Below are 18480 nucleotides of genomic sequence, written 5' to 3' on the forward strand. Positions count from 1 at the left end.
TAGCCATCATGGAGCAGAGGCATTTATAGCCAGCAGAGAATAGAGCCTAACTGTCTGTCTGGTCTGCCCAGCTTCAGGGACCCATGTAGACAGGCTGCCAGACCCAAATGCAGAAGCAATTTCAACAATCAAAGCAATTGTGAATATGGTAGGAAGTTAGGAGAACTCTTAGTAAAAGGCAATACATTGGTCAAATTCGCAGCATCATTGGACATGTTCATAAGCTAGATTTTCTGGTTCATCATGCTGTTTTGAGCAACAAGCAACATGCTTGTGCCACTGAGCAACTGTTCTCGCTTCTCCCCTCCCCTGACACAAATGAGATGAGCAAACCAGGGAGCCTTGGCTTCCCGTTAACTTCTGAACCAGGGATTTTGTTGTTCTGTTGCTTCCCAATAAGCTGCAGTCTTCAAAGTAAACTGAAGGCATGGTTTGTTGTTAGCATGCTAGAGAGCAACAAACCATAATTCTTGGTTTGGACATAATGGGAAGCCAAGGCTTCCAAGTTTATCTCACGTGCACCATGGGAAGAGCAGTGGCGTAGCGTGGGTTGTCAGCACCCAGGGCAAGGCAAGTAATTTGCGCCCCCCCCACTGCACTGTCCCTCCCCCAGATAGTCCCTCGCTCTCTCTCCGCACCGCACCGCACACCTGGCACCCTCCCCTCCACAGTGGGCAGCGACCTGGTGGCTCGGATCGGATTCGCACAACCAGCACTGCAGTGAGAGAGTGAGTGAGCCAGGTAGGGGCAGAGAGCTGCGAGTGCGAGCGCACCCCCCCCCAGATGTTGCGCCCGGTGCGGCCGGCCCCCCTGCACCCCCCACGCTACGCCACTGGGGAAGAGTGCTCAGCTGGCACACACTACTACACTTGCTTGCTCCTGATAAACCATGAAAAGCCAGGAAGTCTGACTCAGAATTGCCTTTGCAGTTACTTTTACAATAGTCTAATCCCAGCTGATCTTGTAAATCAAGGATGGAGAACTGGATCTAGATCAGGGTTTTCCAAACTTGGGTCTCTAGCTGTTTTTGGACTATAACTTCCATCGTCCCTAACTAGCAGGACCAGTGTCAGGGATGATGGGAATTGTAGTGCCAAACCAGCTTGAGACGCAAGTTTGGGAAACCCTGATATAGATTGTGGGCAGAATCCCGAAATCTACCACCCCTGCATGCCAGCTTGGACAGGTGGGCAGGACCTGTCGGTCATATGATGTAATAATGACGTCGGGTGAATGATACCTGCCAAAGTTTAGAGGGGGTTGCTCTAATGGCTGATCAGCTGATTGGCAGTTAAATCAGCCTCCTTTGAATACATGCTTTCAGCGCCAATCAGCTGATTGTGCCTTCGAAGATGCTTGCTCTGGAGACGAAGAAACACTGTGTTTAAGAACGTTTTTAAACGGAGCATTTTTCCCCTTTAGAGGAAGCAATTTGGATTCAAAGTGCTGAAAAAAGCCATTTGAATCTAAACTACCTCCTCCAGCCCCCTTGGTTGCACTAGGGGTATTTCATAATAATAGTCAGGTTTTTTTCTACAATCATGTGATGTATAAATCTTACAAAATACAATAAATAAGTAATAGTACCTAATATATATACTAAGCAGCAGTGTCAAATTAGATGCAGTATCATCCCAGGAATGAACTTGATGACACCTGTAAAATACAGAACCTCATAACCTAAGTTATTACCTGCTCATACTGGGTACAATTATAAAACATAATATATACCTAATAACAATAACCTGCTGAAAAAATATTTTTCAAAGCAAGTTCCAAACTCACGTGGAGGAAACATTTGAAAAAAAATATGACGAAATTGCTGCTAAAAATTGCAATATAAAAACTGGCTTCTTTGGTGCTAGTGAGTGTGGGGATAACGGTCTGGATTTGTTAACAACATTCCATTTTATAGTTGGGGAACTTTGACATCCTCAGAGATATAAAGATGCGTTACTGAGCCCTATGGGACCAGGTCTCGGCTGCTCAGCTAGCAGAGAAAAATCCCCGAAATGATAGAACTTCCCTGTCTTGGTCTGATTGGCTGGAGCATTATATAATGCTTTCTGGGTCATTTCAGCCCCGGTCACACATATTCTGCTGATGTGTCAAGACTGCTTTCAGCTCAGATTTGCATATTCCCTGCTTATCTTGCTTTTGATTTCTACATTAACACCGCAAGACAATTCCAACACGTGTGATCCATATTATGCAAAAATGCCTATATATATAAAAAAAGCATTTTGTGGAAGAATCCATGCATCCTTTTCATATTAAGGGTCTTCCATTAAACAAATCAGGGATGCGGGTGGCGCTGTGGGTTAAACCACAGAGCCTAGGACTTGCCAATCAAAAGGTCGGCAGTTCGAATCCCCGTGACTGGGTGAGCTCCCGTTGTTCGGTCCCTGCTCCTGCCAACCTAGCAGTGCAAGTAGATAAATAGGTACTGCTCCAGCGGGAAGGTAAATGGTGTTTCTGTGTGCTGCTCTGGTTTGCCAGAAGTGGCTTAGTCATGCTGGCCACATGACCCGGAAGCTGTCTGCGGACAAATGCCGGCTCCCTCGGCCAATAAAGCGAGATGAGCGCCGCAACCCCAGAGTCGGTCATGACTGGACCTAATGGTCAGGGGTCCCTTTACCTTTACCTTTATTAAACAAATCGCTTTAGTGGCCCTGTTATGAGCTTAATATCCAGAGAGGGAGGCGCAGCTCAAAATACTTCCTGCCAGTCTTCTCACAAATGTGAGGAGGTGGGTTGTGGCTCGACCAGTGTGGGGTAGCGGTTAAGACGTTGGACTAGAAGCAAGGAGAGGCAAACATCACTGGGCAAACGTTGGGCCGGTCCCTGCCTCTCTCATCCTAACCCGGGAGAACAAAACGGGGGAGAGGGGAAGGATAAGTTATGTCCGCTGTGCTGCTTAAGAACGTTACAAAAATGAACGAAGTACAACTCCTTTGGCATGACGTGTAGCAGAGGCGCTGCACGCCGACTTTCTCTTTGAATCAGCTTTGTAAAGGCCATATTAAAAAGCTATCAACAAATGCCGGGAGGTGCAAGATGGCAGTCTTGACGGTCTCCATAGCAACGCCACATTTATGTCTGCTTCTGGCCTAGCTGAGAGTAAGCCCCTTTCCTGCCTTGTGAAAGCTGCATCAACGGGAATGCCACTTTTTTTGTCGCTGCTACGGAGCCCTATTATTTTCTTTCTTTCTTTCTTTCTTTCTTTCTTTCTTTCTTTCTCTACCATGTCCCCCTGACACTCGCTTGCTCTCTTATGTAACAAACAAGGGGGGTTGCTCAGCACCGGTGTTAAAACGGGTTGTCCAGGCCTGTATGTTTCTGCTGTTGAAAAGTGGCTACTAGGAGCAGCCTGAAATTGGAAGTTGCCTGTTTTCATAGTTATAGAACAGTTTTCTGCTGGTGGTGCATGCAGGCTCTCAACCTACCGTATTTTTTGCTCTATAACTCACTTTTTCCCTCCTAAAAAGTAAGGGGAAATGTGTGTGCGTCCTATGGAGCGAATGCAGGCTGCGCAGCTATCACAGAAGCCAGAACAGCAAGAGGGATTGCTGCTTTCGCTGTGCAGCGATCCCTCTTGCTGTTCTGGCTTCTGAGATTCAGAATATTTTTTTCTTGTTTTCCTCCTCCAAAAGCTAGGTGTGTCTTATGGTCTGGTGCGTCTTATAGAGCGAAAAATACGGTAATTAACACTAAGGGAGGCTCTCCAACAACAAGTGATAGTAATGCGCCTAATATTTCTGTAGTGCTTCCCCCATGTCTCAGTGCTCAGAATATTTTGCATATATTCATCTTAATAACCCTTGCAATGCTCCTATAAGGAAGACCAGTGTTATTATCGTGTATTACAGACTGGGGGAAAGGAGGCGAGTGCTGAAAGATAAGAGAAGGTGCTTAGCTGAGCTGTGGTTTGAGCTGAGGATTTCCAGCTCAATAGTTTTTGCTCTTAAATGTTAAGGTATATGTTGTGTTTTTGGCAGAGTGCCTCTGAGCATGCGCAGAGCACATTCCTCTCTGCTGAGGGGAAGCCATAACACAGTAGCAGAGTTGCATGCTTTGTCTACAGAAATTCAGCTAAGGAAAAAAAAGTGTGTTAGGTAAGCCAGGCTGTTTCTCAAACTCTGTATACTTCTATAACCCAGATGTAGGGATTAAATGAAATCGCGGGATAATTTTTGGAACTTGTTTTTAATACTCAGGGCTCAAGTCTCTCTACGTGAGGTTTTACTGAAGTATACCTTTGTGCATGTTCAGAGTGCAGCTGTTTCATTAGAACAATTAGCGTCCCTTACAAAGTCAGGGATAGAAGTCTGAGTTTCTAGATCAAAGGATATATCTTTCAGACAGTCTTGGAACGTTGGCTGTTCCCTTTTTATGGAGAGTCACCAAACTTTCTCCCCAGTTGCGGGATTATATGTGATCCCGAGCTGAAACTGGCTTTTAAGGGCCAGGACCAACCCCTAGAACACATAAAGCAACAATTGCTATAATGTTAAAATGTGCCTCTGCAACCGTGCAAAGTGCTTTTCTTCCACAACTAGCACCCCCAGATCTGGAACTAGGGGGCAGTACAGGCTATCCTGGCAGAGGATCTGAATTCTAGGCAGGCTTCAAGTACTGGCACCACTCATTTTGGAAACAATTCCTCCATTTTTCCTTCTGGGATGAGAGAAGTCTTTAGTAATCACTTTTCCCATCTGTCCTTTGAGATCTCCTCAAAGGATGAGCAATGTGGACGTCCAAATTAAATGTGTCTTGCTGACCACAATGTTGGCTGGCCCTCCGTACAAAGAGGATGTACTTGTTCCTACCCTGAAAAGCTTATGTGCAGCCTCAAGGCCCAGTTTGAATGAAATTAATTATGCCCATACGGGAAATGTGCTCTGACTGCATCCAAAATCAATTGGGTGAACTTCTTGTGACACAAATAATCCATTGCAACTGTAAAACCGGTCTGTCCACTAATGCTATCTATTTTATTGGAGCCAGTGTTTCCTTGTCAGCCCCACACTTAAGCAATTTATAGCTATAGCAGCAGGGGTTGCGCGGAGAGGAGGGACCCAAGTTTGGAAACATATGCACTATACCTTTAAAGTACAGCGGTACCTCGGAAGTGGAACAGATTCTGTTCCGGAAGTCCGTTCGACTTCCAAAACGTTCGGAAACCCAAATGTGGCTTCTGATTGGCTGCAGGAAGCTCCTGTAGCCAATCGGAAGCCATGGAAGTCACGTCGGACGTTCGGTTTCCAAAGAACGTTTGCAAGCCGGAACGCTCACTTCCAGGTTTGCGGCGTTCGGGAGCCAAAACATTTGACTCGCAAGGCGTTCAGGATCCAACGTACGACTGTAGTATGATACCGCTTTAAGCAGTCCTGGCTTCCCCCAAAGAATCATGGGAACTGTAGTTTGTTAGCTATCCCACCCCCCTCATTCATCTTCACAGCAGTCACCAGCATATTTTAGCAAGACACCCAAAGACAATGGAAGGAGGATAGGAATGTGGCAAAGCATCCGCAGAAGGTAACTGAGACACTAGATCAAGGTGGCTGAGATGACTTGGGTAGGGCAGAAAAGAGAAGATCAGGGGGTGCAAACATCTCAGGAGCCAGGGTGAGCGCAGTCTGTCACCTGCTAAGCCCCACACCCTAGCAGGGGACCTCTGTGAGTCCCATAGGCCTGCAGCATCTCTTCCTGCTCACTGCTTTCCCTCTCCCTCTGGCCTAAAGGAGGTGAGCAGTTGAACAATGGTGGCTGTGAGGAGCAGCAACTGGTTGGTTGCCCACTCGCTGCCTCTAGCAAGTGAGTTGGTGGTCCGGACTGGCCCAATATATTTTGCGGCCTGAGGCAAAGGAAAAAGATGGCGTTGTGCAGCACTTCAGCCCCTGTATATGGGTAAGAACAGAGGAAAAGTAACGATAATCTCTCTCAGGAACTGGAACTTGATATTGCTGGTTTTTATTGTAAGCCTCTTAACCTACTGGGCTACTGCACCATGGCAGACTCCTTTGGCCTTAGTATTGTATAGTCTATATGCTATCCACCATGGCAGACTCCTTTGGCCTTAGTATTGTATAGTCTATATGCTATCCCCACACAAGCACAAGGTCTTTTGCTTGCAAAATAGTTATCTGCATGATGCAAATGCTTGTATGTAACTTAAGAACATAAGAAGAGCTATGCAGGATCAGACCAAAGGTCCACCTAGCCCATAGCTGTCAACTTTCCCTTCTTCTTGCAAGGAATCCTATTCGGAATAAGGGAATTTCCCTTAAAAAAAGGGAAACGTTGACAGCTATGACCTAGCCTAGCATTCTGTTTCCTACAATGTCCAACCAGGACATGAAGGAAGTTGTTGTTTAGTCGTGTCCGACTCTTTGTGACCCCATGGATCAGAGCACGCCAGGCACTCCTGTCTTCCATTGCCTCCCACAGTTTGGTCAAGCTCATGCTGGTAGCTTTGAGAACACTATCCAACCATCTCGTCCTCTGTCGTCCCCTTCTCCTTGTGCCCTCCATCTTTCCCAACATCAGGGTCTTTTCCAGGGAGTCTTCTCTTCTCATGAGGTGGCCAAAGTATTGGAGCCTCAGCTTCAGGATCTATTCTTCCAGTGAGCACTCAGGGCTGATTTCCTTCAGAATGGAGAGGTTTGCTCTTCTTGCAGTCCATGGGACTCTCAAGAGTCTCCTCCAGCACCATGATTCAAAAGCATCCATTCTTCGGCGATCAGCCTTCTTTATGGTCCAGCTCTCACTTCTGTACATCACTACTGGGAAAACCATAGCTTTCACTATACGGACATTTGTTGGCAAGGTGATTCCTCTGAAGGAAGTAGCCCCCTCCTATTGTTGTTTTGCTTTACAGCAGTTAGCATTCAAATACATATATTGCCTTTGGACTTGGAGCTTACAGCATATAGCAGCATTATGAAAATATTAAGAATAGCTGAAGTGGGGCTTTCGATCTGTTTAATAAAAGCAGAGCTGGAACCTTGTCTCTGTTTCTTCCCATATAGCCTTCCTAACCACTGGTTTAGGGCATCAGGGCTAGGGACTACTGTTCCCTCTGTTTCCAAACTCTTTTGGTCAAATTTCTGGGGAGAAAAATAGGCTGAGTAATGTTGCTGCCAGTTGACAGGTGCTTTGTGTTTGCATTTGCTAAGAGAGTTCTTCACTTACAATCTTGTGATTAGTGTTGTTGTGTGATGTTGCTATGGGCTATGCAAGTTGTTGCTTTGCACCGAGGTATAGTTGAGTCACTGGCCTGCTTCGCACATCACATTAAACCATAGTTAAAAATACCGTTGAAATTGTGTGTGTTCTGCTCCTTCCCTGCTCCTGCTAGGAAGCAAACCATGATCTGGCTTGCCATGTTTTCTGATCTTAAGTTCATGATTTGTGGGCCTGGAAGACATGACAAGCTAGACCATTAATTGTTTGTCTGGGGCAGCAGGAGTCCGGGAGGGGCAAAGCATCTGCAACTTCAATTGTGGTGTCCACTAATAATTATGGTTTATGTTTTAGATATGTTTTATTAAATTTCCAGAAATTTCACACCAACATTCCAACACATAATTGATTTTTGTTTGGTTTTGTTGACTTCCCATCCCATTTTCCATGGTGTTTTTTCCCCTCCCCCTTGCTATCTTCCCTCTCCTATATCATAACAATGGTACAATAATCTCTAATATCTTCTGTCGCTCATAGTTCAAATCGCGAATTCATCATAATATATCTTTAAATAGTCCAAAAAGGATTCCATTCTTCCATAAAGCAATCATTGTGAAGTTCTCTTATTTTAACTGTTAACTTTTCTGATTCAGCATAGTCCATTAAACCATAATTATTGCCACTAATAATTATGGTTTAATGTGATGTGCAAACTAGGTCATTGTATAAAATTACACTTGGCGTAGATTAAACATTTCTCCCTTTCTCATAGTGCTAGAATTCGTGGTTACAGTAAGCCCACATCTTACGCAGGCAGTACATTCCAGGGATCGTGCCTAAAGCCAAAACTGCGTATAGTCAAAACATGTTGGGTGCAATGGCGGGTGGGATTGCAAAAGACTCTTTCCCTGGATGCCCGTCCCCTTTCTGCCCCCTTTTTATTTTATTTATTTTGCCATGCTCATAAAGCTGAATGTGCACAAGTTAAATGCTTGTAGGTTGCAATCTTATGTGTAGTTAGCGAAACCGATGGGTAGTAGATTCAGGAGAAAATCTATTTTTATGTAGTGCATCAGGGGTGTTGCTAGGTGCTTTTGAGAAATCTGGGTATAGGCACAGGACTTAGATTTGCATAAATGCATAGAATGCCTCTGGGCAAAGTTAAGAAGTGGGTGGCTGGGGTCTCACCAGCACTGATTATGGCTACTAGCTAATGTAGCTTAAAAAGAGGATTAGACAAATTCACAGGTGATAGATCATCCAGTCAGTAGCTATTTGTCATGATAGTTAAATGGTACTTGTGTGGTCCCGGGAGTATACCACTAAATATCAGCTGTTGGGGAGTAGCATCATAAAAGGGTCGCCATACATTGTTTGTCAGCTTCCCAGAGGTGTCTTGTGGGCCCTTGGGGGGAAGCAGGATGCTGGACAAGGTAGGCCTTGGCCCCGATCCAATTCACCTCTTCGTGCATTCTTACATAGTGTAGGATGCTGACCTCACTGCCATCCATGTGACTGTCTTGCTGGATCGGGACGTGGGTGGCGCTGTGGTCTAAAACACTGAGCCTCTTGGGCTTGCTGATTGGAGGGTCGGCGGTATGAATCCCCACGATGAGGTGAACTCCCATTGCTCTGTCCCAGCTCCTGCCAACCTAGCACTTCAAAAGCACACCAGTGCAAGTAGATAAATAGGTACTGCTGTGGCGGGAAGGTAAACGGCATTTCCATGCGCTCTGGTTTCTGTCACGGTGTTCCATTGCACCAGAAGCAGTTTAGTCATGCTGGCCACATGACCCGGAAAGCTGTCTGTGGACAAACGCCAGCTCCCTCAGCCTGAAAGTGAGATGAGCGATGCAACCCCATAGTCACCTTTGACTGGACTTAACCATCCAGGGGTCCTTTACCTTTTACCTTACTTGCTGGATCCTGGGATCAGGCTGTAAAATTCTGTGGAACTGGTGACACATTAAGGCAAGGGTAGGCAACCTAAGCCCGTGGGCCGGATGTGGCCCAAATGCCTTCTCAATCCGGCCCGCGGACAGTTCGGGAATCAGCGTGTTTTTACATGTGTAGAATGTGTCCTTTTATTTAAACTGCATCTCTGGGTTATTTGTGGGGCCTGCCTGTTGTTTTTACATGAGTAGAATGTATGCTTTTACTTAAAATGCATCTCTGGGTTATTTGTGGGACATAGGAATTCATTCTTCCCCCCCCAAAAAAATATAGTCCGGCCCACCACATGGTCTGAGAGACGATGGACCGGCCCCCTGCTGAAAAAGGTTGCCGACCCCTGCATAAAGATGATTAAGGGTTAGATTATTTAGGCAGGGTTCATCTTTGGGTATTAATCAGTTCTAGATTTCATCTCCCTTTCCTTGTTCTCCAAAGAACGTAAAAGCCACACTGTTCTATAGTTTACAGCGGAAAAGGAGCTCCTAACCACAAACCTCTGGATCTGAAATGTCTGTTGCATTTACTTTTCCATCCGCTGCAATCATTTTTCCTTGTAAATCTTTTGAGGTTTCTTTTTGGGGGGGGGCGGGGAGTTGTTATTGAGTAAATCCTATGTTAGAATCACCGTTATCATGTCCCCATGTGATGGAGAGGAGTTTTGCCTGTGGTAGACATATTTTTGTGTGTCTCTCCTTTGGAAAAAAGAGACAGAAGAAATGCTTACGCTTCTAAAAACTTCTTTAAACATAAAACTTTACAAAAACATGTCTTGCTGTTTGATAGCAATATATTTTATCTGCACTCCTGAAACAGCACACTGCATGTTACTTGCAAATGTAACAGATGGATTAGCTTGAAGGAAAAATGCCTCAACCTTGAGTTACATAGACAAAATATTGCGGGCGTACTGTTGAGGAGGTGTTATTCCCACATAACAAAAGCCTTCCTCTGTGGGGGAAGATATCTGGATCCAGCAACAACAGAACATTTGCCCCATGAAAATATATTCTCCTGAAAGGTCATTTCAAAGTTTTTCAGGGCTTGGGGGCGGTGATATCGCTGTTTGCAGCCTTGGTAGCTGCCTTTTCAAAAATCATTTTCCTTTTGCACGATTACATGGCAGTAAAGCAAAAAATTGTATGTTTGTCCATCTGCTTTTGGCTAGGCAGGGGTGGTTTAAGACAGGAAGCCCCGTGGTGTGTTGACTGCCCCTCCTGAGGTAAAAATCAAGGCCTCAAGGTGAGGAGGGCAGCCATGTGGAATATCGCCTTTCCTTGTATAGTGACCCTCTCCCTTGACGTGAACCAAAGGCCAAGCATGCAAAGAGGCGGGTGGGGACGAAAGGGCTCCTGTCTTCTCTCGTCCCATCATGCCTATATAAATAGCTTATTTGACGTCAAGTCCAAAATAAAGTCCAAAAGCACATGAGGGAGGGGGTAGAGGGAGGGGGTAGAGTGGTCTCAGAGAGCTATAAATAACACAGGGCTATTTTAAAAGCCTAGGTTTTAAATTAACGTGCTGGTAAATACAGGCCTTGCTCTTGACCTGCCTCGAAATATCCAAACGGCTGCAGTGATACGCAGTCTGTGACCCATTGCTATAGCATGTGGGGAATATGAAGAGCCAGCTTGAGTTTATAGGACCAGTCCCCTTATATCTGAGTGGGCTGTGGCTTTTCAGTGATTCAGCCACAAGCCTTTCTCAACTCCACCTGGCGATGCCATGGACTGACATTCTGTTTTTCCATGTGCATCTTGTTATCTTGGCTGAGTTGGATGCAGAGAGAGATATATATATATATACACCTGGGAACTGAAAGAGCGTTGGATTTTGACTCCTCCACTGCCCCGAATTAATTGCGAGGCCTTTCTCCATCTTTTGTTTCCTGTCTGTGAAAACAGGATTAGCAGTGATCTATCTCTCAGGGTTGCGAGCATGATTTAACAACCCCCTATCTTATGCAATAAGGATATTGCGCAAGTAAGATTGCTAACCTCCTCCCTCTGGACAATCCTCCTGCTCTGACTTCAGCACAGAGTCATCTAAGATCTTGCTGTTGATAGCAAAGGATTTCGGTAGGCCTGCAGCCTGAGGTTTTGTGATGAAGGGTCCTAAAGAGGAGGAGGATAACTGTGTAGCTATGCACGGTATCTGAAGTTATTAATTTGTATTAGTTTGTGACACTGCCTGCCTGCTTTTAATTATATCTTCACAACTAAGAGGGCTAAAGACTTGAAAACGCTTTAAAAATTAAAGGTAAACATGCATGAACAGCTTCGATTATATTTGTGTTTCCTTATCCCTCACAGTTAACATTAAGGGGGTATGCCTCCTGCAAGCAGGGTGCTGCCACAGTAAATGTTAATAGTGAATAGCCACTGAGCGCAACTGTTGAGGCTTGAGGGATATAATGGTTTGGAAGAAACTGAGTGGGCATTGCTGAATCTCTTATGGGTCAGAAGTCAGATATGTTGGTGTTTCTTTAAAAAGGGGTGTGGCGTGGGGAAGGACTCAGAAGATCATTTCTGCAGTTGTCCTACACTTGGAGGCTGGGATGCTCCAAGCACCTCAGAAATGCAATGTGATTGGCAGGTTAATGATCTGCAAGCTCACCAGGATGGAGAAGGAAACTGATCATGGCAAGCAAAAAAAAAACGTGTTGACTAGGAGGTCACTGCTTTGTTTTGTTTAAAAAATAGAAGTACAGTACATGTACACAGGGACGCGGGTGGCGCTGTGGGTAAAACCTCAGCGCCTAGGACTTGCTGATTGCATGGTCGGCGGTTCGAATCCCTGCAGCGGGGTGCGCTCCCGTCGTTCGGTCCCAGCGCCTGCCAACCTAGCAGTTTGAAAGCACCCCCGGGTGCAAGTAGATAAATAGGGCCCGCTTACTAGCGGGAAGGTAAACGGCGTTCCGTGTGCTGCACTGGCTCGCCAGATGCAGCTTGTCACGCTGGCCACGTGACCCGGAAGTGTCTGCGGACAGCGTTGGCTCCCGGCCTATAGAGTGAGATGAGCGCACAACCCTAGAGTCTGGCAAGACTGGCCTGTACGGGCAGGGGTACCTTTACCTTTACCTTTACATGTACACAGGAAAACTGTTGGTTCTAGAATCCTTCCCTTCCACCCCTGCAGTTCTGTGATTCTCATACAATAAGGACTGCCTCCTCGAAGATGGTGCCTGTCACATACTAAGGTACTTTGTCAGAAGTTTGACTCCATAACCTAGTCAACAAATTGCAGTGAACCATGGTTTACCATGAGCAAGGAGCACCTAGTTTGCCACTCACCTAGTTTGCCACTCACCCGCGATCATGGTTTGTTTTTCTCCAAACAAACCATGATGGGTGAGCCAAGAACAAACCTTAATCTTCACATCATAATGTGTTTGGAGTAAAAGCAACCAAAACAAAGGAGAATACTCCGCAAGAGCATAAGAAACAATATATGTTTGTTTTGCTTGCAGTCTTGTTTTGTCTGCTTCTAAATAATTTTCGATACCATTTCTGTTGTTTTGGGGTTTCTGTGTTTTTGTCTCGAGCAAAACAAGCCACAGTATGGGTATAATGCTAAGTCAGGGATCTTGGCTTGCTGATATCAGAGGAGTGCAGTAAGCTGTGACATGCGAACACAGCTCGTGTTGTCCACATCCGTTGACTGGCCATGGCTCTCCAGGGTTGCTGGGGTTTTCAAACCCTGCCTGGATATGCCAGGCTTGAACCTGAAAACTTCTTCACGCAAAGTATATGCCCTGCAACTAAGCTATTCCCCCACTCCCACCCCCGAGCTTACCATGTATGGTATGGAGTTCATGCATGCCTGGGAATAAGCGCCACTGAACGTAATGGGGACTTATGTTCTGAGTTAAATGTGTAGGATTGCACTATAAGGCAGGTTTCAGCAAACTTTTTCAGCAGGGGGCCGGTCCACTGTCCCTCAGACCTTGTAGGGGGGGTGTGTGGCGGACTATATTTTGAAGGGGAAAAAAAGAAAATGCCCCACAAATGCATTTTAAATAAAAGCACACATTCTTCTAATGTAAAAACACCAGGCAGGCCCCACAAATAACCCAGAGATGCATTTTAAATAAAAGGACACATTCTACTCATGCTGATTCCTGGACCATCCGTGGGCCAGATTTAGAAGGCAATTGGGCTGGATCTGGTCCCCGGGCCTTAGTTTGCCTACCCATGCTGTAAGGCAGCCTTTTTCAACCTGTGGGTCCCCAGATGTTGTTGAACTACAACTCCCATCACCCGTAGCTAGCAAGGCCAGAGCTCAGGGATGATGGGAGATGTAGTCCAACAACATCTGGGGACCCACAGGTTGAGAACTGCTGCCATAAGGGATGTACATGCACAGGGCTTGTGTTAATAAGAGCTGGTGGAAGGGATACCAAGGGTTTCAAAAACCTTTTGAAAATCAGAATGCCCTTTGGACACCACACTGGTTATGATGCAGCACACCAGTCTACTGTTTGTTATTTACTGGGAGGGGCTAGGATGGGCCAGTACCGCATCAGTTAACTCATTCAAGATACTCCATGTAATAAAAAGGCATGCTTTATTAATTCCATTGACAACAATTTATACCTCACTTGATAGTCTTACCTTCTGCCTGTCTGTCTCTTTCTCTGTGGTTTTTTGTTTGCTTTTATAATCAGGCTCCTAACTGTTGAATATAAGCAGTGCAATGCTTTGTGAAATCTCAGGAACCAGAGATTTTGGAGTTTGCGAGTTTCCAGTGGCCAGGAAGTTGCAGCTTCAGTGCAAATGCCGATATACAGTGGTACCTCAGGTTAAGAATTTAATTCGTTCTGGAGGGCTGTTCTTAACCTGAAACTGTTCTTAACCTGAGGTACCACTTTAGCTAATGGGGCCTCCCGCTGCCGCCGCATGATTTCTGTTCTCATCCTGAAGCAAAGTTCTTAACCCAAGGTACTATTTCTGGGTTAGCGGAGTCTGTAACCTGAAGCGTCTGTAACCCAAGGTACCACTGTACATAAGTTGTCCATAACTGTACACATGACTAATTTGGACATAATGCTTTAGTCACTCTGATGTTTTTCTTTGTTTTGTTTTGTTTTGAAGCGTACACATATCGTTAATACCTCTTAACAGTTGATGTAGGATTGCGGCCCTTAGCTTTCCTTTTTCAATCACGCCCCCCTCCCAAGGAATACACGTTTGAAATCCCTGGGCTTTAATGAACCGGCCAGGCTCCATCTGTAGGTAGACTGTGGCATCCACAACACAGAAGCGGCCATCCCACCCCCTTTTGTTCTTGCCTTGCTTCCCCTTCTCTTGTCTTGGCAGCTGGCACAGCCTTTCCTCCCCGGGGAATCTCTTCCACTGACCCCTGTGGTTGAAATGCAGCTTCTGATAGGCAGGCAGCTCCTCTTGCCTGAACCATCCCAGCTCCCAGAGAGCTTGGCTGGGTTTATTTATAGCTGGCTCCTCCCCTACGTTCTATTTCAGGTCACCCCCGGCAGAAGCCATCTCGCTTGGTGGCAGGGATGAGAAACAATCGCAAGAAGGGAGCCTTGCGTCTCACGAAAAGGGGCCTTTTGTGAGAGTGCCAAAGAGCCGTGGGCTCTCCTTTTTTTGTTAGATCTCTCCTCTGCTAGAGACTAGATTCATTGTCCTGGTGTTCTGGGTTTTTCTTTTTCATGCCTGAGGAGACGTTGCTTCAACCTTTCCTTCCCTGGTGAATTGAGCCACACCTGAGATGTAAACCTTTTTACCCCCCCCCCCCCTTTGCATCTTTTTCGTCTCTGCCTCCTTCTGCATCTTCCGACTCTTCTCCCCTTTCCTTCTGGAGTTGAGAAAATAGTTCTGTCCCTTCCACTTCTTTCCCCTGCAAGGAGATTTTCATCTGCAACTATTTTGTTTTCCTTCCCTGGTGGCTTTGATTTATTCTTGGGGGTTTTTCCTCGCCACTGCCGCTGTTGCTGCAAAACAATTTAACTTTTTCCCCCAAGAAGAAGACGACGCTTCCACAAGGAGGACAGATGTGTGTGTGTTCTTAGCGGCTGGCTTGAGAGGGGAGGGGATGTTGGATGGTTTGAGATGGCAATATAGCCTAAAAAGAGACACCTCCCTGAAGCCTTTGGTTGTGCAACGGCGGATTGTCGTAAAGGGAAGCTGCAGTGGAATAACGGCAGTGTTTGCAATCACTCCTTGGCATGCTTCTTGTATCCTCGGTGTGGGGACTGCCAGAGATGTTGCAGACAATTTACGAAACTGAATCGTGTTTTTCTTCAGATGGAGTTTCTGGACACGAGCCATCGCTGGAACTCCTGTCACGGGCACAGATCCACGCCATACCTGTGGCAGGTGAGTACCATGTAGTGTCTGTGAGATGGGCTTTAAGGGTGGCGATTTTTAAAGTACAGTTAGTCAAGTGTGTTTGAGGTTTGGTCTGGAACTTGGGACAATGGGACATAATGAAGTGGCTGATATGTTTAGTGCATTGGGGGGGGGGGGGGGAGTGTCCCTCTGAGCCTGAGCAATGGGGCTTGGTTTTGTATAGAATCTGGTCCACGTGTGGCTGAGAAAAGAGCTGGACAAATCACAGAGTCCTAGAATTGCCCCCATCGAGAGATAATGTAACATTTGTCCAGCACTTGAGCCTAAAATAAGGAACGTTCATTCTTAAAAATGTGATGCTATCACTTAGGACTTCTCAATATGTTTGTACCCCCTGGCTATGGATTTTCCAGGTGAAATTAATTTTAGGTTTGTGGCGAGTACTTAATTTGAACCAGGGTTCAGTTCTAAATTGGTTTGTAAACACTAGGGTCCAACCATGGCAAAGTAGAGTGCCTCTGATCATGGGAAGAGTGTTCCTCTCATCACGGAAGAACCACAGTCAGTTTCTCCCCTACACGAGAAAATCAGGATGCCAGGTTTCCAGCACTTGAGGTCCAGCACTTATTTTTAAAGCAGTTAACCCCTTGAACTGCAGCTTGACAAGACCCAGAATTGTTTTTCAAAGTTACTGCTCATCCCGGAGCACATTAAACAATAAGAGTGCTCCATAGCATGTGCAGAGGGCATCTCCATTTGTTCAGGCTCAGCTTTGTTATTCTGTTAAATAATCTGGATCAGCCTTTGCAGAATGCAAAATAGCGAAGGCTTGAATTTGAGAACCTGATCAACAGTTTGGGATTGGAGGGGCCCATTTTGATATTAAGTGGTAAAATAGATTCTTTTGTTGGTTCTGACTAAAAGTGAAAGTTATTTGGCCATCTCTTTGTAGCTAAAGTTTGCAGTATGTTCCTCTGGTTGGAATTGATTTGTAGGCTGGGGAGAGTCTAGTCTGTTTTCCTTCTGTATTCCCATAAAATAGAAATAGCAAAAGAAGCAACATGGGGCTTCCAGCCTGTCATCTTTTAGCAGCAGCAGTGCACCTTGATGCATAGTGAACACATTGGGGTCCTGCGCTGAACCTTTTCTCTCACTTATCTCTTGCCCATAAGTCATATTCTGTCATCTGCTGGCATACTAGGGTTAGCCAACATGCATGTTTCTGCACATGGATTGTATTTGCTGGAATGGAGTGAGAGCCTGTCTTACTCCAAAAAACGTTCCAGCTGTCTCAGAGCAAGGGAACAGCCCCATTTCTGAGCTGAAGTGCATTTGTAAATAAATCCAGCTGAAGTGGGAAAGATGGAAATGCATTTCACACTAGGAAATCTGGGGTTATTAAATCACAGTTGAGCTGAGCCCTGTTCTGTGCAGTACTTAGCATCACCGTTAATCCTGGCTTGTTCCTATTTTATATGTTGTGCGGCTCGCATGAATGTAAAAGGAAGTCCTGACCTCTGAAATTGCTCAGCACCATTAGAGCAACACCTGAATATTAATTCCAGGAACTGCTTTCTTCTTTTCCATAGTCTTTGGTCTGCAAATGTTATGAAGGGTGTTTCTGCTTGCTGGGACATTAACTGGGCTAGTCTCCTAAGTGAATGGATTCTGGGGTGGGGTGGATCTCCCCATCGCAACTTCAGTGCAAAAAGGCTATATTGCAATACCACATCTGGAGTTTCAGTTGCAGCCCATTAGATTCAGGATTGTTCTCCAATCTTGGGCCTCAGGAACTGGCACAACTTAGAGGGTGATGTGGCATTTCATCCAGGTGCCTCAGACTTCTCAAAATGTGAAGCTGGTCTCATAGGAATTCGAGCTATTTCCCCAGAGTTGTAAAAGGACATACACTCATAGGCCTTGATCCTTATCTCATTGTTGATTACCCAGTAAAAGTCCAGTGTGAGAACAGGTTGATACAATAAAAATATGGGGCATAATTCATTTCCCTGTGTGCTCTTGGAGTCTTTCTTCTCCCTTCTCTTCCCTGCCAGCTCTTGACTGTAAAATGCAGTACCTGCCGTGGGAGGCTGGTGATGACCTCTCCCATATATAGATGCAACCAGGGCCACACGCTCAAGCTTCTCCTGCTTGGAGCACAAGTAACTTGCATACACATCTATGGTGTGGGGAGAAATGTCTAGGTTTCCATGTGGGATGTGCTCCTGAGCCTTCCAATGATAACATGTGCATTGCCAAGTGCTTGTCCCTAGCCAGTGGGAAGGAGTGGTCCTCATTTGTGTGTGTTTGTGGTTTCGAGATACCTCCTTCCTCCTTTCTGTGTAATACGTGGCTCAGTCATTTGAAGCATCCAGATCTATTTATTCTGCAAGTATGGCACAAATGCTTTCTAGTAGTGATGGATTGGTGTCTCGGTTTCAGGTAGGCTCAAATGCTCCTTTGGGCGTTGGGATGGGGGTTTGGATAATGACCCTTACGTTACTGTGCACAGGGGTTCCTGAAGGAAAAAGGCAAAAACAGAGTCTTTCTGAAGGAATGGAGGTTTTTTGTGCCTTTATTTGCAAACCCAGAAAGTTGTCACGGTGTGGAGAGCCTTGTGTCTGAATGAGGCTGTTGCAGCTAAATTATTTCTTGCAGCTTTTATTTTTAAAAAGCTGGATGGACATCTGCTAACAATCCTTCTATGCCTAGCATATTGTTGGAGTTAAAACAATTTATTGGTTCTGCATATTGAGAAACTCCAGTGTGCTCACCACAAAGAAGTGTGTAAACAGATTTAAACATCTGTGCGCGTGCATCTAGGGAAATAGGTATTCAAAGATATGTGCCTGGTTGACTTGTGCAATTTACGTGCTTGTTCTGGAACACATCAGGGTAACACTGGTACCTGTGCCGTAATCGTAGCCTGCTGAGTAGCTCAGCAAAGAAATGAGTTGCCTAGGGAAGTTATGTAATCTCCTGCCTTGGGAGATTTCTAGCTGTGGTCTACACATGCAGCAAAATGAGGTGGGAA

General features: G+C 45.6%; 1 protein-coding gene across 11 annotated transcripts in view; it reads left to right on the plus strand.

The window, feature by feature from the left end:
* The window catches only part of HDAC5 (histone deacetylase 5), a 122937-nt gene that overhangs the window by 14812 nt on the left and 89645 nt on the right, over positions 1-18480 (plus strand). For 6 of the 11 annotated variants that reach the window (XM_083408301.1, XM_083408294.1, XM_083408297.1 and 3 more), the window contains one exon: positions 15402-15473. In XM_083408301.1, the coding sequence (XP_083264427.1) occupies positions 15402-15473 (72 nt within the window). Of the gene's footprint in view, positions 1-3080; positions 3121-14632; positions 15474-18480 lie in introns of those variants that run through there. The other 5 variants (XM_083408292.1, XM_083408302.1, XM_083408296.1 and 2 more) reach the window with 4 other exon arrangements.

The sequence above is a fragment of the Podarcis tiliguerta genome (assembly GCF_965153285.1).
Source record: "Podarcis tiliguerta genome assembly, chromosome: 13".
NCBI classification, from domain to species: Eukaryota; Metazoa; Chordata; class Lepidosauria; order Squamata; family Lacertidae; genus Podarcis; species Podarcis tiliguerta.